The following is a 27,997-nucleotide window of genomic DNA, read 5'->3' as shown; positions in this document are numbered from 1 at the left end:
CCTTCAGTTTCTACATTTATCTAAAAACAGTTTTTATTATCATCAATTTACATTATGATTATCTGATGAATTTCTTTAAAAAAAAAACAAGTAGAATAAGTTTTAGTTTCACAATTGCGAGTACGTTTACTTAACATTTTACTGTGAATCATTTAGTAACATGGTAAGCGAGAAACAGTTACTGTACAAGTACAAGTATTTCCACATCACATCCTCCGAAGTCCGTCGGTTAAGTTGGGATTGGCAACAATGAAATATCCAGAGGACATCAGCTTCATCTATTAAAGACAACATTGCTTTTATCTTACTTAGAGCAAACCGTATAACAGTTAATAACATCTTTAGAATTTCTGTTGATGAACGATTAAAAAAAATTCATGTTGATTGTATACTAGTGCTTGTGAATAGTACATATAAAATCTCAAGTGTTTTAAGGACAGCCTTTACTCCATGTGTAACTATTTATAATCACAATAACAGCTCAATATATGAAGTAAAAAAAAAAGTAAACATTGTTTAAAACATACAAAATAACAAAAGTTCTTTAAAAAATTAGAGACATTTTGACATCCATGTTCCGTTAATTTGAGGAAGATATATAATGCCAAGAAAGATTTATAATGAAACACTGGCATTTGAACTATTTTTCAGCATATTTTTTTGCTTTGATTTTTTGTATTTAAAGGTATATGATCGCAAAACACGTTTCTCTGTTTTTTGTATCATTTTAGATACTTGTGTTTGTAAAATGTTTTGTAAAGGAAAGAAATATTTGAAGAGGGATGTCCCATTTTCAATAAACAATTAGAGGTTATTCACCTAAAAGTATGTCATTGACCTAGATATTTGAGAGTGGACAATAAACTACAAATGAGGGGTACAATGAAAATGAATACCTTTTTTTTGTTCCCACAAGTATTCTTTTTGCTCCCATTAATACATGCAACATCATCGTGAAAATTTGTCCGAAGGTTTTTTATTATAGCCAATTAAACAAACCAAAAACGATGAAAAATTGTGTAGGGAAAACTGGAAAATGATTTTATTCTTCATTTTTTTTTTGGTTCATACGCAATAAAATCCATTACCAATAAGGCAAGAATATTTTGGAATTAGAAGAAGTAGTTTTGTAATACCTCACAAAATTGTTTAATAATATAGTAACACAAAAAATAACAATGAAAGGAAACACTTTTAATGAATATTTCTTAATCAAAGAATAAAAAAATGAAAGAAAAACAAATGAAACAGAGAAATAAATAAACACAGAAGAATCAGCAAACCAAATGTTACTGGGATGACAACAGTGGTTCATTTCTTTTCAACAAATTCAAAAATTCAATTGTAACTTCATCGGCAAAACCACTTGCGATATTGAGATTAAATTCACTTGTACTGCTCAACACAGATAATCTATTGTTTTTGGACGAGCTAGAACCACTGTTAATTTTGTTAAGCTGTGACATCGATTTATTTTTTTCATTATTTTTTATATAATGCGGCTCAAATACATCACAATTATTTTGACTAGACTCATCATCATCAGAATGGCATTGGACACCTGAGTTTTTTGTCACACTTTGTTCATCACTGTCATTGGTTAAGTTGTCTTCTATGGTTTGAATCTGAACAACACTTTCTTGTTTTGCAACACAAGAACGTTGTAACTCGTCATCCGCTAAAACCTCATACTTGCACTTCTCTAAATCGTTTTCACTTGACGTTAGTCTAAATTTAACATGGTGGGTAATTCTTAGATGCGAAGGGTCAGATGATGAACTATTTTGCTTTTTGACGTCACCATTCATGTGTAAATTGCTGTCAGATTTAGGTTTTTCTTGGATATTGACGTCAATGTGAAGGTAATTATCTAGATTACTGTCTGAACTTGTTTTTTCTCGCACTTCCGTAATCAGAGTGACTTTCTGATAAGCATTATTATTTAGATTTTCCATGCAAATGTTACTGTCTGATGAAGACGAGTGATCGCCCTTAGTCTATAAAAGTAAAGAATAGGTAAAATAAATGAAATAAACAAATAAATGTAAACAAAAGAAAAAGAATGCCACACGTAAATATAACATAAAGATTACAAAAACACAGAAAGCAAATTTAAAAAAAAAACCCTGAAATTATACAGAAATTGTCTAGAAACGTTACAACTGAAAATAATGAGAAATCAATTTAAGGTGAAAGCAAAAGCCCAATATTGTTACTTATAGGCAGATATAAGCGCTAACTCTTTCTCTTGTTTGTAAGCAACACAGAAAACGTTGTAAGTTGCGAGTTAAACGAAGACAATTTTTGTTTCGTCATAATTATGTTTCCAAATCATCTATCATTCCTCATTATCTGCAAGAATGTTAATCGATGTTATATTTGTTAGAGTTTTACTTGACACGTCTTACCAATGAACTAAGAGACATGTCGAGCTGAAATTGTGTGAAATTGACGTATTGAGTGAGTGAATGCATTTGTCTTTAATACTCTCCGACCACAGTAAAGTGTAAAAATCAGTTTATATAACTTTATAAATTGTGTTTCAGTTTAAGAAAAAAGTATATGCGATTTACAATGTACAAAACATCATCAAGGATTTTTCGTTTGTAAAATAAAAAAAAAATTAAAAAAAAACCCAAAGAAATAAAATAGTTTTCAAAATGTACCTTAAGCTATGTTTTATTGTACGAGAACATTTTTTTTTTTATTTTAAGAATATTATATTGACTTCATTTATTTGTATTGAAAAAAATAATTAAAAACTAATTGAGGCATACCTCAGTCTGAGACAACACACAAGACGACGTTCTGGAATATCTGCGACTGTTGTTTCTTAGAATCCTCTGAATTTTTATTCTTCTGTATTTCTGTCTGATCACTCTACGAACCTGTTACCATAAAAATGCATCTTCTTTAAGTGTTCATTTCAACACCATCATGGAATTTGATATGCAGATGTACTTATGTAAACATTTAAAACTCTGAAATGAAGTCTTTTGAACAATCCCTCTTACCTCGCCATTCAAAAAGCAGTAGAATATTGATATAAGGATCCCCTGAAATAGAGTTATAAAATGGTTTATTAGTTTAGTTTATGAAAAGAATAAGAACAAAACGGCTAAGAGAGAGAGAGAGAGAGAGAGAGAGAGAGAGAGAGAGAGAGAGAGAGAGAGAGAAATTGAGTGGTAGTAATTAAGAGTAAGCATCACTTAAAACAAAAGTTTTAGACTTTGTCACTGACCTGATTGGAATGTAACACGACGTTCGTGACTTGGTAGACAGAGGCGTAGGAGCCTCCATCATTAGGATTAAATAACATGATTAGATTGGTCAGTCCAAGAAGTGGCATTAGAATGACTGTTGCTCTTATTGCTTTTCTGGAAGGACAAAAAGTCAATAACAAGTAAAAAAAACTCCGTGAGGAAATAATTTTCAGAAAAAAAGATTTCACCCTGTTTTAATGGAGTAGACTTTTGACAAAGGGTACATAAACACTGTACCTTTATTGCCCCTAAAAAAACTAATCCTAAAACGAAATAATTGCAAACTACTTCATTTGTTTGATGGGGAAAATGCATGACTATTTATTAAAAATAAGATGATTTGAATCTGTTGATTCATTTTTGATTGCAATTTTTTTTATTTTATGTAAAAAAAAGATGGACGATTTGACTGCAAAATATAATCACATTATACACACTATTTCTGGAATGATGCAATTACACGAAACAGGTATAAACGATGATCTTCCTTATTCAATGATTATTTTTTCAGGGGTTTTTCGTCTGGAACAAAATAAGATTTTTTTCTGTATTCATTTGGAGGTAGCGGTTTATCAATCTTATTAACAATGATTATGACAACTATATTGCTACCAAAGTAATTCGTCAAAATACAAAGAAGGTTTAAATCTTCATACCCTAAGCCGTCTATCATGTTCATACAGACACACTTGCTAATGAAAAGTTCGTGTGTAAACATTCATTTCGGCTTTGCAAACGATAAATGTATACCTTAATTGATATATAATCGATACATGAATCTATTTCCAGACTGGAAATATCATTATAGTTTAATGTTTATTTGTACGTCAGATTTGTTTCAGTACTAATTATTGTATTTAATTTAATATAGGAGCAAAACAAAATTGTTACAATATGTAACATATTGTTGATAATTTCATAAATAGAAATTGAATGTTATATAGCTTATGTAATAATTATCTTTAGCTAAGAAGGTTTTTTAGGGTAATAACTTTTGCATAAATGTGTAATGCATATTAATGCAGTTTTTCCGTCAGAACTTTCTGCATAATAATGCACTTTTTTTCTTATCCATTTACTTTTGTTGAATTTTAATTAAGTCTTTTATTTGAAAAATAAAGATGAATAAGTCGATGCTCTTAATGATAACGTATTTATGTTAAATAAAGTTAAGACTACTCTGAAAAAAATAGTTGAAAAAGGCATCAAAAGGTTTTTCACCAATCAGAATTTTATTTTTCATACAATTTAAAGTAATTAAGTTTGATGAAGGTAATTTGTATTTGAGCATACATGAATGGATGTCAGTATATAAAATTCGTCTTACTTTATTCTTGATGACTCATGGGTATTGTGAGCTCTGAGTTTCGTCACTAACACTCGTATAATATTTACAAGGAAGAAGAGATTTACCTAAACAAAATAAATAAATAAAAATCGTCATTAATATCCTTAACTTATACTTTCTTAACAAAGAGTGATGCTTTTCTGAGATTTTTATATATATCAATGATTTAAAAAAAGAATGAAACTACTAAGTTACAGATACTTGTATATATAAAATAACAATAGAAAGAGAGTCCTTTTAAAATCATTAAATGTTAATGACAACTACTATCTAAGTATCATTTGACGGAAACCTTTTCTGTACGCAATGATGATTTTGATTGGTATACAAAAATTTACATTTAACCCTTACAGCCAGAGCGAGTAGTATAGAGCCGGAAACAATGTAGGAATATGGCGATTGTGAGTTGTTCTGCCAGCAGGAGGTTTCCATTGTTAAGTGCATGGCAATAGCCCATGAAATGGCAATAACTCCAGGAAGACCTGCCAACAAAATGTATGTTGTATAATAACTTTTATTAAGGTTAATCAATGATTTATATAGTACAGCATTGCGTGAAAAAAATGTACATGTTTTGGACATTATTTCCATTTATCAACATATAACAGAAAATGTACCTTTGAGAGTACCGAATAATTAAATTTAGAAATAAGCTTTTATCAAGAACCATGTATTTATGTAATTGATTGAGAGCAGTTTATTTGTTTTTTAATTAAGATACATTTATTTCTCAAATTTCTTCTAATGATTTTTTACCTTTTAATTATAAGAAAACAACTACATGTATCATCACACAGATACCCTTTATTGATTCAATTCTTTACAGGCATTGTCAATGAAAATTTAAAAAAAAAATGTAAAAATAGAAATATTTCAAAGTTATTGAACACACATGCAATATGTTATTTGGATATACAAACTTTTAAAGTCTTGTGTATTTGTAGGAAATCTTTTTTTATATGTGAGTTCAAAGAATATTTACCCCATCCAATAGCACAGAAGAGCTTATAAGGGGCATCAGTAGAGAAAACGGTAACGACAATACTATTGTGTAGAAATAGGCCCTCCACAAACATCCACAAAATGTTGCTGACCATTGTGTACTGACTCAGAACAATAATCGTCTTACAAAACCAATCCTGGAAGTTTCAAAAAGGTAAAACTACATATCTTATGATAATTAGCTATAGTTTCACACCATTTATATCAATTTATTTCGATTATAATTTGTATGACATCCATTTTTAGCTTATACTTCAATTGAGAGATTAAGAAATAGGATTGCGATTTTATTTGTGTTTTTGCTTTATTTTATTGGTAAAACCAAGTAACAATTGGTTTATCGATTTTATACTCGTTTATTTTGAATCATGTTGCACAAACACGTATACCAATTTAGTGCATTTTAATAAAGGTTATATTCAATTGAAAATATAATAATAGGCATAACGAAGTAAATTAAAACTAAAACCAAGAAAACAAATAATTCTTCGATAGGAAAAAGTAAAAACTACATAAAATCTATTATAGGTTAAATTTTAAATCGTTTCCCATACTAACCAATCTGGTGTAGTAAACGTCGTGGCCAAACACAAGGGGCTCAAACAGAAATACTATGATGACAAACCGAAGAATGAAGGAAACGACCAGATGTTTGTGGATGGTCACTCTGTTGCACTGCAATGATCTAAAACAAACTATGAACGTCATGAGTCACATCATCATTATTTTTTTTTTTCAAAAATTTTCAAAATATGAAAGTTGAATTTAAGGTTAATATTGCAGCAATATTTTGCTTGTGTGTAAGGGACTACAAGTGACTATGAAGCAATGATATCATCTTAAACTTTCACGTTTGAACAGACATCATTTTTAGAAAAAAAAAGTTTTCATTCAAGGCCAAATATCCGTAAATTGTTCTGATTACTTGTATTCATATTGATCATTGCGTTATTTTAACAAAGTCATTTTTGTAAATCAGGAAAATGCTTTTATAGTTTTTTTTTTTAAAAAGTAACATGATAAATATGCAGCCGTTTTTAGAGAGATGTATGGCCGTGGCCCAATTTGCATCAGGTTACAAGAATATAAAGTATGTAAAAATATAGAAAGGCGAATGCGGAACTTTTATCACAATCTCTTAAACTTCTTAAATCTCAGATAATAAAAGCCAGATTATATAGTCCGCCAGGGGTGCTTTTCGCGATTTTACGCGGATATTAATTAGTTGCGTTATAGGAATCAAAGTATTCTAAGGTAGATTTGATGGGTAATTGTTGACCAACCAGCCTCTTTAAATGTTGTCTGACATTTTATTTAGGTTAGAGTATGATTACTCTTTCCAGGAAGTTCTTTAATGATTCTGCGTAGGCGACTATCAGAACAGACAGTTCACATAACAGAACAAACCGCATGCATTCAACCCATTTAGTTAGTTGGTTGCATATCAAACTATGACATAGTAGAGATTTTCATTAATTATACCAGTAACTTCAAATGTGGAACTCTCTTGTTCTCAAACACTTACCTAAAGTAACAAAACACAAACAGAGTGATACATAGGAAAAACAATGACACCAGACTACAGCCGAAGTATATGTCCCGCATTATAAAGACGGATCTGGACAGTTCCTGCGTCTACAACACAAAAAAAAAACGATGATCGAAGGTATTTTTTTAAAAGTATCTACGATATATACAAACATATGCATTTGGGTGAAATATTTTTGAAATATCTGATAATTTTAGCCTGATACATCTCGGTAGAACACATATTCAAGGAAACAATCTCAACATTCATATATTACAGAAAAGTTTATAAGTTTCATCATAAATATTTCGGTGGTCTATTTCGACGAAGTCGATGTTTTTGAAAAACCGTATATCATTAAAACTGATAAACCGAAAATCATACAATACCTATTACTTAGCAAAGAAACAATTATTATACTGGATATTATAAATGCACTGTCATGAAACATAACACTTCCATGAAAAGAGATATCAAACAATCAATAAGACTTTTAAAAATGGTAACAATATATCTGTGAGCAAAAAGCTCACAAGTAACACCCCAGCTCTGATGTGAATATGCAAAATAAGCAAAGTCGTCATTTAAGAGGAAGTTGACGTCCGATTGCCACAAAAATATATACCACAAAATGGTATGCAAAAACAACTAGGGTATTAGAATTGCAAACATCTGCAATAAATAGTTGCTGAGAAATCCTTGACGAAAACTTGTTTGAAAATTTAGGCTGAAAATAAACAAAGTCACTTCACAAGGAGTTGAAGTCCGATTGGTAAAAAAAATATATCCCACGATATGGCATGGCCCATCATATATTGTCTTAAAAATTTCAAGCACCTGCAATGAGTAGTTTATGAGGAAAATGTGACAGAAAATTTTGTTAAGGACAGACAGACAGAAGAAAACAGTAGTCCCCCTTCTCCTTCGGATCGGGGGTATAATGAAGAAATTGAATACACTAAGAAACAAGATATTTGTGAGCCAATGCTCATTAGTACTTCCCCCGCTCTACTAATATGAATTTACAAAATAAGAAATGTCGACATTAAACAGGAAATTGACGTCAATTTCGTTCAAATTTGAACGAAAAATTTTCACTTCATGGGGTGCCTTAACAAAAGGTATGTTTTACTTAAAATTTCAAGCAACTGCAACTGATAGTCGCTGAGAAATCTTGAATGAAAATTTTGACTAAAAACAAAAAAAAACCGGTCATTCAACAAAAAATTGACATGTGCCTTGTTATACAATCAGACGTCGGCTGACATTCTTAAACAAAGGATGTTTCAAAGGTTCAAGCTTCTGTGATTAATCGTTGCTAAGAAATTGTTGAAATTTTGCTACAGACAGACACAGAGACAGATAGACTGGCAGGCACACAAGGGTAAAACAGGATACCCTCTCTTCTTCGGAACAGGTGTATAATAAAACCATTATTCCCTTTTACATAACACTTTGTGTATTATTTATCGTATTCATCTCGTGACATATATATCTAAAGAGAAACGTACCGGAGCTAACAGACTCAAATCATCTTTAGGAAGATATTTGCCGTCAATGAAGTCTATACATTGTTTGTAGTCAGACAAATTTGTCCACTGTCCATCCACCCCACAGTACCGTACGGCAACCACGTGATCTACGAAAAACATACATTTACAGCGATTACTAAAACTGTGAACCAACTTTTATTCGCAGTGACCTTATTTCGCGATTATCGGAAGATATACTTGTTTGCAGCAAATTATTTTGCGAACAAGATGTAGTCTTTCTCAATAATAATCTACCGACTGAATGGTGGCGAGAAATATTCGCGACAACGATGCTCTCACTGACCTCGCCAAAAATTCACGACTGCGAATAAGAATTGGTTTACATTATTTCCTGGATAAAATTGCAAACCTTGCATATCATTCTTGTATTTAATGTTTTAAGTCGGTTATATTTTAATGGCAAAATCATCTAACTTTTCCCATCTGTGAAAAAAAAAATATGATATATATTATATGTTGCTTTAAAGATACCATGAACACACAACAAAAAGGCTTAAACAGGTGGAAACCAACGAGATTTTGGCATTGTATACATGTACTTTATAAGAAAATGTATTGTTATATTTTTGAATTGGAATTTTAAATGTTATAAACGTTTAAAAAACATTAAAGACCTGCTTACAAATGTTCTCTGTGTGGTCACAAGATTGAAATTTCAGTGACTGGTATATCATATCATTGTAGTTTTTTTTTTATAAGAATTGTCTGAAGATAAGAATGTTTATTTGTAATAATTTTCATTGAAATCACTGTTTACATCTCGAGAAGCTGTTTTCAAAATATCTTACGCGTGATAACATAACAAACTACATCGACATATCATAATTCTTAGATTATTATTACAATGTAATGTCATATCTGATTTGAAAATATCACTATGTTCCCAATTGAATATACAATCTAAGAAGCACAATTTTCTTCTTATTTTGGACAAAACAATATTTTGTCAACAACAATGGGGATTGCATTATTCATTTCCACTGTCGACTGTGCAATGATTGATACTGTTAATAATAAGCAGACATGAAAACATTTTTAATGTTGAAAAAGACTTTTCACAAAAGACAACGTGATTTCTCTTGTTGAGACACAGCTGTTTACAAAGACTTACCTGGAGCCCGGAGTTCAGCCGGACAAGGGGCAATAACTGTAGTGTTAGCTTTAGCTGCATACCAGCATCGGACTTTATCATAATGGGGCTCACAATATGTTTCATCTTAAACAAAAACAAAAACAAAAGACATATCATGAAGAGCAAATGAATTACTGATTGAAAAGACCGATTGATTCTACATTTAAAACATAAAAGTAAGTCCAACAGTGGCTTTATTGTTTGTCGCAAATACACAATCTAAATAATGTTGGTATAGCACATGCCATTGTAAAGATATTAGAAAAAAGGCAAGGACATTTTTCAAAATATAAACAAAACAGTAGAATCTGTTGATCGCAAAATATGGATTAATACTAAGTTCCATGACAGGCAAAAAATCAGTAATGTAATTGTCCTGTCAATCAGTAGCCAATATTGACCCTATCCATATCAAATATATGCAAACGATAACAATGATAGAGTTAAAATAAAGCATAGATTACAGTCTAGATTATGCAATCAATGTCAAGACAGAATTTAAGTGGGTTTTTAAAACATTCAATCCTCTGCAACAAGGACAATAACCAAAACACCCAGCGGGGAAAAAGAACCCTACAAAATGTTGTGATCAAAGATTGCCTATGTAGAGGCTCAGTCAAAACACTCGCCAACCAGCGTGTTCATAAAAGCAGAAAAAGTGTCAAAAAATCAATCAGAGGACAGAAAAAGACCCTGCTGATAGTCAAAGATCGCTCCAATGATAATCAAAGTCGTTATGTAATTTGTGGAAGTGTTAGAAATCGAGTTTCATGAGAGAGCCGGCTTCTGTATTAGCAATTATTCTCTATCAAGACGAAATTAGGGAGACACTAATTGAGCTAGAAGCCCCATTGTTTCCTCTGCTCCAGTGACCCGGATTATGCATTTTTTTTTTAAATCTCTTCACCGTTTTATTTTCTTCCTTCATCTTGTTCACGTTAATTCATTAAAAAGAACTGAGCTAATTATATTTTAAGGTTTCCCGAAGCCAAATTTCTCACAAGATCGACATTCTGAATTTCACGCCTTAGTTTTTATGAAAATCGGTAACGTAAACAACCTTAGTCTTGCTGTCAGATTCTTTTCATTGAATAAAAAAACAATGTCTGGCCATTGGGAAATTTTAATTATTGAAAGCCACTGCACGTACAATAACATCAACATGCTGTATTTTTTTTTATTTCATTTTATAATTATTGTATTTTGTGACCTACTTTTATTTTTAGACAGTACAACACACATTCCCTTTTTGCTATATGCATGTATATATTGCAGTAAAAACGTTTATTTCACTTAAGTATTCTTCACCAGACAAAACCATTTTAAATAAAGTATTGGGCATGGCATTGTGTTTGAAACTATTCAAATTGAAAAAAAAATACCCCAATGCAGCTATTTAGGAAATTGTCTATATAAATGAACAGGTTAAAGTAACTATAATTATGACAATACTTTTTGAGACAAAAAGAATGTTGTCCACATCACTAATCAGACGAAAACGAAGAATAGCAGACAGACTGACTGCCGGATGCAAAAAGATATGTGATCTCTAGAGATTTTTTATACCTTAAATATGATTGAATTAGCTTAAAAAGTTAAACTATCAAAAATTGGAGTGTTTTTAGATCAGATTTTTTGTAAGAATTATGAGAGCTCGATGGTCGCGGCCTTGTTTACAACTATTTTCCTTAAGAAGAACTTTGTATAAAGATATAGCAAATTATCCCAAGTTCAAAGCTTTAATGTATGGAATTTTTCTTTACTTTTTTATTACTATAGCCAAACAAATCACATGAAAATATAAGAGAAATATTATGGTAAATTTGTTAACCACCCAGGTTCCATCAAAATGAAGCTACATTGAAAACAAATGAATTTTCAAGCATTTTTTGATTGAGAACAAATATTCCCTAGTTAACAAGCGACTTGTAATATCCTTTTTTCTGTAATAGTAACCCAATTTCTGTTTTCCAATGCTCTTGTCGTCTGCTCTTTCTTAGGAAGCCATTAAAATGACAACTAACTACTAATTACCGGATGTGACGTCATTAAAAGTGAATTCAAGGAGACAAATCGCGGGTATAAAATTGAAATGCTACAACATTTGTGGGACAAACATGATATATAGTAGGCAATTAGCATAAATCTATTTTCAAAAGTTATGGCAGATCGAAATGAAACACCAAATGTGTGTTCGTGTATAATGTTGCATGTCACGAAAGACGTCGTCCATAAGATACAATTGTTAAATACCAACAATCAATCAGTTCATTGCTTTCTTTGCCGTCACTTTGAATTGCAAATAAGACTTAGGACGTTCATTTTCTCGTGTAGCAGATCAAGACGTAGAGTTTGGCTACATGTACAAGGCCCAAATCTCTAGTTCGGTTCCTGCAATTTGGAACATGATAGGTTGTTACAACAATCTATTTATTTATTTTTCTTATTTATTTAATTATTTTATTTATTTTTTGCACAAGATTATGAATTTCAAAATATCGTTGTTCCTTAAAAAAATTTAACTTCACTTCAGAAACTTTGAATTCTCGGTACATATATGTTCCTTCACGATACATATTCCACTTATTGGTGTCGTCATCATTTTATTTACATAAATATCTGAATAAAATTCCTTATGATATTTTCTTTTATCTTTTAGCATAAACCATCTTTATAGAAAAGTTTGTAGGATTAAAAGAACAATCCTACAAACTTTTTTATATATATTCTGTATGACAATAATTTCTTCCTAAGGAATTATTACATGGATTTTCAACTGGAAATTGATTTTAAGGTAACAATCTGATTTGTCACTCTATAAAAAACAAAAGTGGTTTTGTTCTTTCTAAGCAATGGTCTTTTCTTGATTATATCTGACTTTTATGAAACCACATCTTTAGCGGGTGGAGAAAATGTAACCTGGCACTTGAACAACTTTTCTGCACAGCACTCATGACAAAAATGTAGAAAAAAAATGTTCAGTTATCATGGCCAATTTTAAAATTATTTTTGATGTTTCATTCCGTATGCTACATGTATCTTCAACAAGTCTTCTCAAATGTATACGTTGTTATCAGATGTTTCAAATGTATGTTTTTTCTCTGTGAGAAAAACATAACAAGCTCGTGTACATGTTTGCTAACAAATTGACGCTCCTGTTAAAAAAAAAGGTTTAAAATTACTCCAAATAACATACATCAACCATGCTCACCTTAAGGACCAACAGCATTTTTTTTTATTCCACACTAATTATATACATGTAGCATCATAAACTTATACAAGATAGAAGTCAATGATACAATTTCATTCCTTAGTGTCGATATTTGTGCTTCACATGTAACAATTATGTTTCTATAACATTAATTAGCAAATCATTAGTTTTCTCATCGAGGGTAAACATTTTTTTATCTCATTTTATGTATAAACGGAGATAAACAGGCACGTACAACACGATTTGAGATCAAAATTAAATATTTTATTTGTTATTTTTAAAATGATTGACATGTGCATATTGAATAATTAATCAAAATTTGAATGTTAGAGGTAAGTTTACAAGCAAGATACAGAGTTCAGAAATCATTTTCATGTAAACAAAGCTCGAGGGTTATATTTGTTTACAAATAATGTAATGAACCATGTAAAATTTCAAGCCCTTATCCTAAAGCATTTTTGAGAAAAGTCCCGGACAAAATGTTTTTTTTTTTAATTTTAAAAATGACGTAACGTCAAAACGATAGTGACGTTGTCCTTAACAAAAATGTAATACAAAGAAAAGACAATCTATTTGTAAAAAATAATTCGTATTCGTTGCAAACAAAATACTCTGGTTCGGTGGATTCATATCAACAAAAACAACAACATTTGATTAAACTTCAAACTACTACAACACATAAGCAAACAATAGCAAAGACTTAACTTTGTTTCCATAACAAATGATTTCAAACTCTGTATCTTGCTTGTACATGTACCTCAATGAATGACTTTCAAATTTTGAGCAAATATTTAAAATATTTATCGTCCTAGGTATAATTAAAAAGGGGAAAAAATAAAAAAAATTTAGCTCAAAAATCGTGTTTTGATCCCTCTGATTTCAATATATATGTCAAATATTTCACCGGAATCGTTTCAAAATTTCAGCCTTGTTATTAAAGCAAATGACAAAACGTAAAACTATCTTACTGGCTTCTCTTGTGACGTTGAAATTGGAAAGAAGATGGCAGTGGTATTGAAGTCTTAACAGAGCTATTCTTTCTGCAGTATTGTCTGTGGAATCGCTGTGGTAGTTTTCAGTTGCCGTACTAGAGTTCATCTTTTTATTTCTGAAGTCAACTTTTTATAATATTTTGCTCGGTGTATTAAACTTGTTGAAAGGTCCTAACATTTTTCTATTGTTCGATTTCTTTTGATATCGACGTTCATATTTTTAGAATCCATTTTTGGAGTTTATCACCATCCAAGACTCAATTTTGTCATATCAGGCAACTGCTTCGGACATTAACTCCATCTTTTTCTTCTGCCTTGTGATAGAAATTGTTATTTTTGTTCACTGAATGTTCAGTAAATGGGACACATTTTCGAAAACTGTTACACGTATGTGAATAAGCTAGCACAATTAAACGACAAATATTTTTTTCTTCGATGCAAGTCTCATTTAGAAGTACTGCCAAAAATACACAATCACTCCAATAGTCAAGAAAACAAAATGACAGCTTTTGTGTCACACGATTCACAGTCTGTATCCGGACGTACTATTGATTGGACATTAACTGAACGGACATGACTTTTTGGTTGTTTTTTTTCTTCATTCAGAAAACACCTGTCTACAACCACCGGTCAGAATAGGTCTCTTGCCTCTGTTGTTTCACTTCCGTCGCTTCTGCTGGATTCAACGGATCAATAAAGTAATCTAAAATTATATAAAGAAAATTATTCCAAGAGTAATGACTACATTTGTACAAAGCTCTTAGTTATTGACATGTTTACCTCACTGGTCCATCTGTCAAGTCTAACAGTATAAATAAGAGACGTATGATTATCAATACGAGTGCTGGACCAGTCTCGTGTTATTGCCTTATTTCCAAGTCTTTATATTATAAGTGTTTTATAATCTACGCGTTTTAATTCTGTACCTCCACAAATGATTGCTAGATGTATAAAAATGCGTAAAATGTCATCAATATTATTGTAAACGCACTCAAGCTCAAATTTCTATTTTTTTTCCCCTCATAATTATCGTGTTTTTTTTACTTTGCCTTCTGGACTTTTGCCGACTTAATGAGAGTTTCATCTTATCAAAATACAAGAATTATTATTAAATACATGAACTTACGGAATTCATGCAGCAATTAGGACTATGTTTAGCTTTTACATCACACGCTTAAAGTGTGAATATATTTTTGTAGCTATATTAATATAATTTCCTTTGTTTAATTAAGACTAGACTTCGGTCCACGTTTATATATTCTAAACATGTAATTATTATGATATTGACATTTTCCAATTCGAACATATTATCCGGATTTTATTTCATTTCCGGGGAATTTGCAAAAGATTAAATTGGACTATTTTATATTAAACTATATCCATGTACATTGTTTAGCGCAATATTGCTTTCGCTTTTTACTTTCTGTTTTGTAACATCATACGATTAAAATAATAAACAGTCACAACCAAAACAAAACGATTTCTGAATTTTTTATAATCAACGTTCATTTTTTACTCTTTTCTTTAGACCCTTCACATTTCTTTATGCACAATGTGCAGCCTAAACGGGAATTAGGTAGATTTCAAATACTGGTAGTTATAACACTAAGCTTTTTAAGTTCCTTTTACAAATGCTTTTTACCGTTTAACTTTATAAATTATATGTATACTTCATTTCTTTTTTTGTTCACAGATGAATACTAGATAAATAAAATAATGGAACATTGTGTATATATATATATATATATATATATATATATATATATATATATATATATATATATATATATATATATATATATATATATATATATAAAGCACTAAAAATAACCAACGACACGAACAATAAAGTAAAATATTGTCAAATTTTCGGGACAACCCGTCCCTTCTTGAGGACAACAACATAAAAACTACATAAGAAAGAAGAAAAACATCTACAAAACTAGCACTAAACTAAACTAAATAATATATAAAAACTAGATAATGTTTAAACACCGGATCAAAACGTGGCAGCTACATCTTTATATATAAGAATTCGAGCCCGAGAAAGAAAAATGATATATATATATATATATATATATATATATATATATATATATATCAAAGAGGAAAACAATTTAGTGTGCAACTGACGAGATGAAATAGTAAACCGTGCAATGACCGTTGAAACATCATACTCCAAAGATCATCGCACGGACATTCTACGTACAATTAAGAATTTCTATTTACATTATCTAGCTCCTTGTCTAATGAGAGACATAGATGAATCTCTGCTATTAGATATCTTCTCTAAATATGTGTGTATCCACAATCAACACACGAGAACACGAATGACTTCATTTTCCGTACTACATGTAACAGACGAGTTTAAAAATAAGGCTTGCAGACATATATCTAAACATCAGTGTTCCGTGCGTACAGTCAAACTAGTGCAAATTATAGATAATATACGTGTACGATCACATTATAAAAACAGCATTCTCGTTTATCTCGGAAAAGATCAAACTTCGATCAAGTTATATTTATATAGAGAGATGGCTGCATGACTAGGTCCTTTAATGACAAATCATTAGTGTTCAGGGAAAGTTTAAATCTACTATCCTTATTGAATTGCAATATAGATAAAAATATTTTGATTTTCATATGTACACACAACAAATGATTTAAAGGAAAATCAACATTTATGCTTCGTCAAACAAAATCATGATACTAGAATAGAACTGTTACATGTAAAATGCATATCCGCATACCACATATTATCAGATAATTCAATTAATTGTTAATTATCGACGATAGGAAAAAAGTTATAAAAAAAAAAATCCTCGACCTTCTCTTAATTGTACTTGTCAGAATGGTGCATGTATTTTTTTAATCTGTTGTGTTAACCTAGTTATGTAATTCCTCTTCATCTTCCGGTCATGGCGTAAGAGATGTGCTCAAATATACTCAGTTTTGGCCTACTTAGGACAAACACGGTCATTGTTCTACACGTCATTATCCTTAAGGTACAAACAGTTATACAGTTAAAGGACCAGTGTATTTATCTCTTGTTGACCGCTGACTTCTGTGCTCACAAATAAATTACCTTCATTTCCATACAAGACAAAGCAGGAGAAAAATCGAAGAGGAACTACTCAGAAAAGCAATGTTGTTTTGCCTCAATAAAAGTATGAACTGGTGCTAAGTACTGTGGAATCATTAGATTTCGTGATGGCTCAATTTTCGTGGAATTCGTGGGTACCTCTCATCCTCCAAGAACTGATAAATTAGGGTAATAAACTCATATTTCCTTTTGTAGATATATAAGAATACACAAAATTACGTCCCCACGAACCTGTAAAATTTAAGCCATCCACAAAATTGGCCCCCACGAAATTTAAAGATTCCACAGTAATTTTTTTTTTTATTTCCTCGAAATGTCTTATCAAGACTTCCTTTGGTGCTAGTCATTTTTCATATATATATAAAAAAAACATGTTAAATACTAAACATAAAAAGTTACATTAAACCATTATATACTTTAATTAATATATTATAATTAAAAGTATTGGGTTAAAAAAACCCATTGTTTTATCTAATTTAGCCATAAAGAGGGTGGATGGTCAATAAGTTAATCATCAGGACTACTTAAATTTTATATATAATTATAGACATGATTTGTTATGTTAAAAACTATAATAATTATTTAGTATGGAAAAAATATGCATTTTATCGGTATTTTCCGGTTTTTTCGTATAGAGCTCTTTTTCGAAAGGAGACCAATACAGTCCAATATTGGCCACGACTATCGAGCCATCTTAACGTCAATGTGCAATGGCTTCACTTTTTTGTCACGTACAATGCCCTTGTGTTGAATTTACCTTAAAACAGACAATTTTGTTCATAAATTGATGTATGTAAATTGATGTATGCTTACACAAATGTGCATGGAATTTGTCAACTACATGTAAATATATATACATCTTAGTTTGGTTTCATATACTAATTAAGCAGTATTCTTTCAAATAAATGATCAGACACAATTTGCAAAAGTCAAACAAGTCACTGATTAACACATTAAATTTGTTAATGATATAAAAGGTTGCATAACTATTGTCTTCAAATATATTAACAAAATTGAAACATCGCTCTGTTTTTGTTTTAAAAAAGAGGACATTGTACAAACGAACTAAAAGTAAGTCTTGATTTCAGAATAATCCCCTTAGAGTAAATCATTATTATCAAAAAATAAGTGTTTTCCACCCTTTTAAATCTATTTAATAATTTTTACTTGAATTGTGTTAACCTTTTTAAGGACAATTTTAAATTAAGCCATATTTCACTGTTAACAAAAGGAGCAAAAGTATTAGGCTCTTCTTTTCGGTCAACGAAATGAGACAGAAAGGTTCAATAAAGTATCGTATATCCGGTAATTTTCACTATGGTCTAATTTTCGCGGTCTTTTTACATCGCAAAATATTCAATGCGTTTTCTAAGAATTTCTTGAATCGCAAAGAGGACGGACACAAATAAAGTTGCAAGATTTCCCATTTTCGCAAAGTTTGTGACACGTGAAAAATGTACGGAATTCTAAGTTGTGTTGGTTAATCTGTTGACCGCCTAGCCACCTTAACATTAATAAGTTGATTGACGGCAGAGCTTCATTCTTTGTAGGTTCGTTTGTAAGATGCATCCTTGTGTGTAGATTAAGGCCGCGTTGCAAAGTAAAATAAAGTAATAGTCTTAAGATTTGAAAGATTCAGCTTTCCTTTGTTTTGATAAGACTCCTTAAGTTGTTTTTTTTTTCAAATCAAATCGATTCATGTCTTCTCTCAAAACTGTACAAATGATACAAGAGTTTCAAGACATATACACATATTTTAATATTGTAGTATACAAGGAGACTGGATGAGCAGAGCTGGATCAGTTTGCCTGCGTAGAACAGATCATATATTTTAGTTTTGAAGTTAAAGAGGGTTTTTTTTTCTTCAATACGAGCAGGTAAACAGCAATACATGACAGAACTTTAGAGCATTCGGTAGGACAACATATTATTTTCTTGCTAAAAACTTTTTCGAATAAAAATGTCACACCCTAAAAGGTATTGAAACTCCCCCCCCCCCCCAATTTAATTATTATTATTACACAAAGCTACAAACTTGTTCATGACGTTGCAAACATTCCAGTGACCAACCTTTATACATGTAGGTAGACGGAGATTGCTTGTTCTAAATTTCACAAGAATAATTCTAAATTTTCTAGATAACACATTTGAATATTCAAGACATCCACACTTTGTTTTGAAAATTCCTGAAGTCATTCCTTTATTGGCGTTGTTACATGTACATGTACATGTAATATCACTGTTCCATTTTTGTAAAAAAAAAAAAAAACCATTTTAACATACTACAAGAACCATCGCGTTTTAAACAAAACGAACGCGATAACATGTACTACAATTATATTATTTTACTTACTGTATTCTTCTATAATATTAATCCAATTTAGTTGGGGGAAGCTCTCTTTCAAGTTAACAGATAAATCCAAAATCAGTTACATGTAAATGGGTATCTGCCATTTCGATAGGCCATTTTTGCGACTGAATATTTTCTGTACAAAAGGAAACGCCAAGGTCTGTATTAGATGATTGTTACATACGACAAACAAATGGGTGATTTGAGGTAACTTACAAATGGGAGGTGAACCATAACGTAAACAGATTAAGGATTAAGATTGTCCCTTTAAAAGGATTTAATTTTTTTATCCCACTCTTCCAGCGTATTATAAATATGTATTAAAAGTTCACCAAAAGTCAAGTCAATATTTAAACAATCGTGGGCTCTAAGAAAGAAAGAAAGAAAGAAAGAAAGAAAGATAGATAGATAGATAGATAGATAGATAGATAGATAGATAGATAGATAGATAGATAGATAGATAGATAGATAGTGAAAACATTATTTAACTTTTAAATGCATTAAACATTTTGTTTCTCAAAATAACAAAGTACAACGCATGTTTTAAATGGCTTTGTTTCCAAAACTTGAATAATCTCATTTAATAAAAACCATAAAGTACGCTATAACTTCAGATATTTTGAATAAATGAAATCGGAAATTAATATGAAATCAGAAGTACATTACTGTACATGTACATTCCTAATTAAAATAAAATTCTGTTCTTATTATCTTGTAAACACTAAATGAAATGACAATAACAGTTCCACATTCACGATTTTATATATTTTCGCACTTTGATACGAAACGAAATAATCGCAGGGATCCACGGAATTCCCAAAGTTCCCGAAATTTTAATTCTTGTCAAACTGATAAAATTATCAACGAGTTTAACATTTTGAATTTGTGCAACTCAATGATGCAAGAAAAATAGAAAAAAAAACCAACAAAAAAATAATAATGTTGAAAAAATATTACATACATACAAGAACGCCTATAAATCGTTTAATATTAATCTTTTCGTTGAAAAATTAGCATGGCATTGACGGGTGTAACGTTTTTGAATTTTTGAGATTTTTTTCATGCAGGAATGAAGAGCTATAGTAGGTATTTGACCCTTGGCACAACTCCAGGAGTCATTTCAAGAAGTCGGCTTGTCAATAGTAGCCCGCTGTAGTAGGTTCTACTAAATTTGAAAATCTTATTCTTTTATCAGTGTTAAGCAGGAGTTCGATTGTTTTAAAGAAATATGAGAATGATACTCTGTGAATGTAAAGTAATATAATATATAGAATTTCAAACAATACAATTAACTCTCTCTCTCTCTCTCTCTCTCTCTCTCTCTCTCTCTCTCTCTCTCTCTCTCTCTCTCATATCAGCAGGTTAAATTTAAGCATTTTAATGTTTTAAGAATATCATATCCGTTACAAAGTTTTATATCATATTTCTAAGAGAGAGATAACGAGAATTCGAAGAAGTGCGACCTTACATGAAAATCATCGCAGCCAGTACCGCTATAGAATGACAATAAACATATCAATGTCAAACACTTTGTTGTTACGTGTATTTATTTATCAGGTATCCTAGATAATACTAAAAAATATCTCTAAATCAAGATGTGATGTTTGCTTAAGGGTATTTGTAACAGACTCATTCATTGCAATCGAAAGTTTCATTATACAATGTACAAGTTAATATTTTTTATGTAAATACATGTACTATTGGTTCAAGATTTTTTTTTTTTTTTTTTTTTGAGAGAGAGAGAGAGAGAGAGTAGTGGGAGAGGGGAACAGAGAAAAAGAGAGTGAAAAAAGAAAGAGACAGAGAGAGAAAATTTGTAAGGTAGAGGCAGAGATAGAATATGAGAGAGAGAGAGAGAGAGAGAGAGAGAGAGAGAGAGAGTGACCAGGATATATTCAGCCTTTTAATTTCCTGATTTGAACGGATCTTGTCATTCGATATTCCCTTCGTGATCCCTAAGGGGTTCTTTATTCGCGCTTCTAAACAGTTTTCCCATTGCTTTTCTCTCTCCATCTTCCCCTCTTTCTTTTTCTTTCTCCATTTTTTGTTTTGTTTCTGAGATTCATCTTATGCCTGGAATTTTTATCAGCTATCCATTCAATCCTATTTACGGCATTTCTTTTTTTTTTGCTTCTATTCCCAATTTTGTTTTATCTGTCGTGAACACCACAAGACCATCTTTATAACGTTCTTTGTAATCAGCATGTCAACAGATTATTACTTTCCTTTGATGTGTCTGTACAACGCCAGCTGATCCATACTCCCGAGATTGACGTCTTAGCGGGATTTTGACGTTACATGATATTAAAATCACATCTCTTTGATACATACTGTAATGAACTCTGATTTTCTAAGAATATATATAGAACTCGTGGTTATGTACAGGCGTCGACCAAAATAACCCCATCAACAAAGACTTATTTCTTGTTAAAGATAACTTTGATATTAATGTAATCATTAGTCAAAATTTCATCGTTCCCAGTGAATGAAATGAAAAAAAATTGTAATTGAATTACAGGTATCTCTCAGCGTTATGAAATATTGGTTATAAAAATCACACGTACACATATTTAATTTGATGACACTTAAAGCCATCTTGCAAAGATATTCTTGGGGGTGGGATGGGGGGTTGGGGGGTTCTGGTCATAAGTTGCATGGTGCCGATGAGAGAAGAAATGCATCTTCGCTAGCAAAGGGTTTCTGAACCGCGCCGCTCCTCACATGAGGAGTGGTGCGGATAACAAACGTTTTGGTAGCAAAGATGGAAGAAATATCATTGCTGTAGGAACACATCATTTTAAAGAGGGTCCGGATTGGTCTTATCGATTAAAAGACTTTATTTATCTTCTTTACAAGGAGAGCGTTTTATAAAGAGATGAGAATATGAAATGTTTAAAGAAATTAAGCTATATAATTCAAAAAATTTTGGTTTTAATTTTTTTATTTTAAAAATCCATCGCCGCTTTGAATAAATGAAGAATCATTCTTCATTCTTCGGTTTTATGCATAGTTAAAATACCGGGAAACTATTACTGAGTACCTGTAAGCGCCATTTTAGCATTTTCCCCCTTATCAAATCTATAGAATCACTATTTCTTAACTAAAAAACGTTCATTGTCATAAAATATTGATTTTTTTTTTCATGAATCACGTTACAAAAGAATTCTGTACCCTTGCACCTATGCCTGCATGAAAAAAAGGATGCACAAAGCCTTGACCATTCAAACCGCGCGATCTCGCAAGAGTGCATACATGTACTTACAATATAATAAAACTGCTGAGGGGTCATTTGTTGATAATTCTAGTCTTTTTTAAATAACATCGTAATTCTTCCTTAAAATCTGGCGGTGCATCATAATCGATAGCTATGATTTACTGACATAAGTTGATAATCGGAAACTTATGAATTGTATGTCATCTTGATTCTTATATATTTATATAACAACCTTTAACAGGAGGCCCATAGTCATAACTGTGTCTCTATTACATAGCCAAACTGATCCGTATACTGTCATCTGTAATGACTATTCTAATTGCATTGTCATCAACAAGGCTTATCCTTACAATTCCTATGTTCGGACGATGAATATAACAGTATCTTCAAAAAGTCGGTTGCCCAAAGCTATGTTGAGCTTACGAAACAGATTGACATTATACAATGTTTTCATTTGAACATTTTTTAGAAAAACCATCACTTGCTTGATTTTTATTTATGCAGAATATTTTAAAAAATATTTAAAAAATGAAAGACAGAAAGATAGAAACATTTGGATTTTTTCATAATAGGGAGTTATTATGACTTTTTTTGGCATGGTGTTATGCATTTCATCTTATAATTGCAGAAACTCATAATTTTTGTACACTTTTATGACAGAGTGGGTGTTTTAAAAACATTTGATCAAAACAAAAATATAAGCAATAAATTAACCGATGATTATCTAAGCATCATTACACCCCCACTTCACGAGGGAAAAAACTAAAGACGCATCTAAGAAATAAAAGGTCTAACTCTACCAATTTTCCTAAGGCAGGTTATTAAGACATGTTCTTTTTTTTTTTTTGTACAATGCAATGTGCATGACCTTGCATGTAAATAAAAGTCTCACTCATCCATTTATAAGTCGGACTGAAACGTTCATAATATTATGTCATTGTGTACGTATTAGGTTGGTAACGAAATTCTTTTCTCTATCATAGAGTCCAAAAATAAGCACAGGGCAAAAAAAAAAAACTGTCCACAGCGTAAAATCTAGTGTTTAACCAAACGTCTTTTATTATCCCCTAAAGCTGTTTTCATAGATGTTGCAAACTTTTTTAAAAGAATAAAATATATTTTTAAGTAAAGGGCACAGGTAAATGTGTCAAAATAAAGGTATGCTCGACAACTAAGTGCTGCAGGATACCAAATAAACAAGACTATTATCTTTCTTCTTTTTTCAATGATTTTTTCATGAACATAAAATCAAAGCAAAGAAAAATGCTAGAGTTTATGTATATTATACATGTAATTATCGGGGTTTTTTTTCTTTTTTTATTGGGAGGGGGGTCTTATAGGACATGTACAAGCTGAATACTTATTAATATATCTTGATATTTCAGATTTTATAAAAGATATAAACACATCAAAAGCTGATTCTAAACATTGATCCTATTACACGTACAAAGTTCTAAACGAACGTACTAATTTTTACTAGCCCGAAAACAACTTCTACAAGACTGCTTATAAATTCAGACGCCGAAATTGGCTTTATAGACTCCGATTTTCTTACTTCAGTTAATAAACAAAATAAACTTGGCCAAATCTCACATGTAGTTAAAACCCCATTGTCGCCGCACTGATATAACGGGAAGGGGAGATTTGCTTTTCAACAAGCACTCGGTCTTGGAAGTTTGTACAAGTTATTTGCTATTAGTGAAGAAATAGAAATTAATTTGGGTTTGTAATGCGATTTTAGATATGTATTTATCGGATTAAAAGTGCAACTGAATTTAGAGCAAGAAATAATATCTCAACTTTTCCCTATCGCAGCATTCTTCACGCTCAATTATTTTTATACGTGATCATGTGTGAGTAAAGTACTTTAGTTTGGGGGAGCGGTTTTATGCCGGCGATCACTGACCGATCCTAAGATTAAAAAAAAAAGAGTATTAAATGCTGTTTTATATCTTTTTTTCTTACGAGGGTTACATGTATAACATATATACAGCTTTTTATGTTTGCGAAAACTAACCATTTTTCTCACATGCTATTACAATGAGGTCCTGTTCAAGTTATCCCTGTTTAAGAAAGGTTAACATTGAATGATTTTTTATTTTGATGAGTCGCAAAATTTTATGAAAGTAGACTTAAAAAATAATCAGATAATATAACGCAGTATCATAATATTAAGTGCATGTAAAAAGTTTTTAAAAAAATGTTTTAGTTTATTGTTATTATTTCATTCGGGAAAATAAATGACAGAGAAGAGGTGAGGGTCTCTGATTTTACTTAATAGTTCACATCTTTAAAAAAAATCATACCTAAAATTCAAAGTACATCCGATGTTGGGTACATGTAACTACCTATCCTCCTTAAGCCGTTCCACAAACATTCAATATGAGTTGCATACATTAACCTCCTTTTTTGGCCACTTAAAGGATTTACCCATAAGTATGTTTTATATATATATATATAATTAGAAAGATATCGCTTAAAAATAGAAACCGTTTACGTGAATAACAATGGTTCGCGTAGCTTAATTTTATGCTTTAAGATCCAAAGAATACTTGAAAATTCTAATCCGATTGATTGGTCATCAGGAGAAAGAAGTCGCTAAAAGACTTTAAAAGCAAGTAACTTGTTAATAGCCTTTGTTATCTCGAGTGGCCCTATATCGCTCTATGATGTTTTGGGAGGATTTTTTTCCTTGGCCGCCATATTTTGCGTGTGTGTATATATATTGAACCAATCCCCGTCGTTTATTTTAACCTGTAAACATCGAATGTTTTTGAAATATTAAGTTATTTGTCTAGTGTTTTAAAACTCAAGTTACTGTTGGGTTAATTTATTTCATTTTTCAATGCTAATTTTCACTTAATCATTCTATTGTTGTAATTTAAGACAGTTTTAATTTTGAAGAGGGCATTAACAAATTATAATATTCTGTATAGATAACTTGCTGTGCGAATTGAAGGAAAATCTATCTAAGAATTGAAACTGAATTTATTTTTTTTTCACAACGATTGGTTTTATCTCTCTTTCTCAAAAGATCGTTTTCTGATATGAGAGAGAGAGAGAGAGAGAGAGAGAGAGAGAGAGAGAGAGAGAGAGAGAGAGAGATGCAATAGAGTTACGTGTATTATGCATGTCAAAGCGTACACTAGAAATTTTAAGATATTCTATATTTCGTCAAACATTTTGGTCTGAATGTTACTGAAGTAAATTCATGCATAATGCGGTACTCATGCTAACTCGGTCAACGTTTGACAAGTAGAGGATAACACTGGTATACAAGTTATAAAGAAGACACAGTCGCCGAGACTAGTGTTATCATCCCAGGGGATGAAGAAAATAAGCCTTTGACAATCAGGATAAACTCGTCCCCAGATAGAAATGTCAGTCCGACTTCGGCAGAGATAGTGATCTTATGACATATCATTTTCGTTCTTGCAAGAATATTTTTAACACGGCCGAGTAGACACGATAAAGTACATGTGAACTGGAATAAAATTGGAGAGGGGGGGGGGGGTGATTTCAGGTTTTTAAAAATATTTTTTTGTTTTAAAGGGGGGCTGAAATTGTGTAAGATGAGCGGAATTTTTCTTGATACCTGTATGTGGTACAGAGAAGAAGCCTCTGTATATACATTGTATATTGCTGACAGATGAATTGTTTGAAAAATAATTTTCCGACTCTACTGTTAATATAACTTGTTTTGCTTTTTGTTTAACATGTTTACAGGGTGTTCATGCATGGGAAATAACCGTTGTAAGATAAATGTTACAATCGTCGAAATATTTTTGAATGTTAATTACCATAGCATCATTGGCATCGGCTGTAATTATCCTTTTTCTATATAAGGAAATTTGACAAAGAGGGGGATGGGGTGGTGTGGAAGCTCTGGACATAGCAACTATGGCCTTAAATCTTAATCAAAATGCATGTCAAATACTTTTTGCTAATCTAGGTAAGTTTTGAAAATTCACTTCAATTTTAAAGGAGCCTTAAAGAGCTTGTGTAAATCTCTCTCTCTCTCTCTCTCTCTCTCTCTCTCTCTCTCTCTCTCTCTCTCTCTCTCTCCACAGACCAAGAATCTTACTTTACGTTATGAAATAACATTAACATATACATGTAGTATTGTTATTTTTAATATCTTAGTTCACCCTATTCATCTAGAAGCTAATTATATCCATCTTTCCAGAATATATCTACATGTAACCGCGACATAAATTTGAAAAACACATTCCTCAAACAAATCTTCTTTGGTGACAAAAGTCCCATAAAAACCCATTATACACACGCGTGCTGCGCCTGGGTCCTTGACATGCATGTGTAATCAGCGTTACACATTTATTATACACTTAATTATCATTTAATACAAAAATGCGGCCTGTAATTTTACGTTCGTCGATGTTCACTTTTTTACACGCTATTTTGTGAAGCACTGCGTACATAACATTCAATTTGTTATCGTTTGTGCTAGAATATGTATGTATACAAGTACATTTACTTTTGTATATCAAATTACGAATATTACTAATTCTACATCTTAAATTTATTTTGAGGTTTAAATCGTCTTTAGGACAAAAAGATTCTCAAGAACGATTTCAACAAATTTATCCAAATCATGTTAACTGAGTATTATGCATGTAATAATCGATTAAAGTTTAAAACTATATATTAATCATTTCTAAATGACAGTGGAGATAAGAGGCTGGGGTATATGTCATTTCTGAGAGACTTACACAATATCTTAATTTTTAATTTTGCAAAATTTTATTCAAATAATGTTCCTCAATTGTGTCAAATACACTAACTATTGTTTAGGCATGACGTCATGTTTACATTTAGTAGCATACATGTGTACTCTGGTATTTCATATACATGTAAACTGCACACTCATTTTTAATATGGACACATTTTTCATAAAACTTATTAGCATTCTCGGCCCAAAATAACAAAGTTATATATGTAAACAAAGTCGAGATATGGAACGAAATAACAAAAATAAAAACCTTACCTTTATGATATAAGAAATAATGACGATGCTTTCAAAATTTGCTGCACATAAATACATGTACGTCACAAATGATCCAACTAGCGCACACACGAGCCTCCTGGAAAATTAGTTCGTCCCGATTTTGCTTCCTACAAAATTCATAAGGGCGATGCTCGGTCCCCCGATTTAGTTTTGTTCAAGGTAAAGAAAAGAATAAGAAGGAATTTAAAAAGAAGCTAGGGGAACAAAATCGCGACTCATGCTGTCTTGGCATTGGGCAGAGATTGGCAGCGCCTTCAGCCGTGATTACCGGCAAA

At 31.3% G+C, this 27,997-nt stretch overlaps 1 protein-coding gene across 7 annotated transcripts; it reads right to left on the bottom strand.

The window, feature by feature from the left end:
• Window positions 1-2: 2 nt before the first annotated feature.
• LOC105320567 (corticotropin-releasing factor receptor 2) lies at window positions 3-27,993 on the bottom strand. 7 transcript variants are annotated; one of them, XM_034454142.2, is made up of 14 exons: window positions 27,702-27,986; window positions 14,006-14,732; window positions 9,806-9,910; window positions 8,653-8,780; window positions 7,139-7,248; window positions 6,172-6,298; window positions 5,594-5,750; window positions 4,963-5,093; window positions 4,591-4,676; window positions 3,242-3,377; window positions 3,015-3,056; window positions 2,778-2,888; window positions 2,409-2,432; window positions 3-278 (listed from the first exon to the last, which is right to left on the bottom strand). In XM_034454142.2, exons 2-14 carry the CDS (start codon window positions 14,133-14,135, stop codon window positions 207-209), a joined length of 1,359 nt encoding a protein of 452 aa, XP_034310033.1. In that variant the 5' UTR covers window positions 14,136-14,732; window positions 27,702-27,986; the 3' UTR covers window positions 3-206. The 7 variants fall into 7 exon arrangements, with proteins under 7 accessions (XP_034310033.1, XP_034310034.1, XP_034310029.2 ...); XM_034454138.2 differs by lacking the exon at window positions 3-278 and adding an exon at window positions 1,180-1,997 and having other exon boundaries at window positions 27,702-27,993; XM_066072911.1 differs by lacking the exons at window positions 3-278; window positions 27,702-27,986 and adding exons at window positions 1,180-1,997; window positions 25,003-25,022.
• Window positions 27,994-27,997: the final 4 nt, after the last annotated feature.

This window comes from Magallana gigas, chromosome 10 (assembly GCF_963853765.1).
Source record: "Magallana gigas chromosome 10, xbMagGiga1.1, whole genome shotgun sequence".
NCBI lineage: Eukaryota > Metazoa > Mollusca > Bivalvia > Ostreida > Ostreidae > Magallana > Magallana gigas.
The sequence above is the reverse complement of the archived record's forward strand: the minus strand, read 5'-3'. Positions and strand labels throughout refer to the sequence as shown.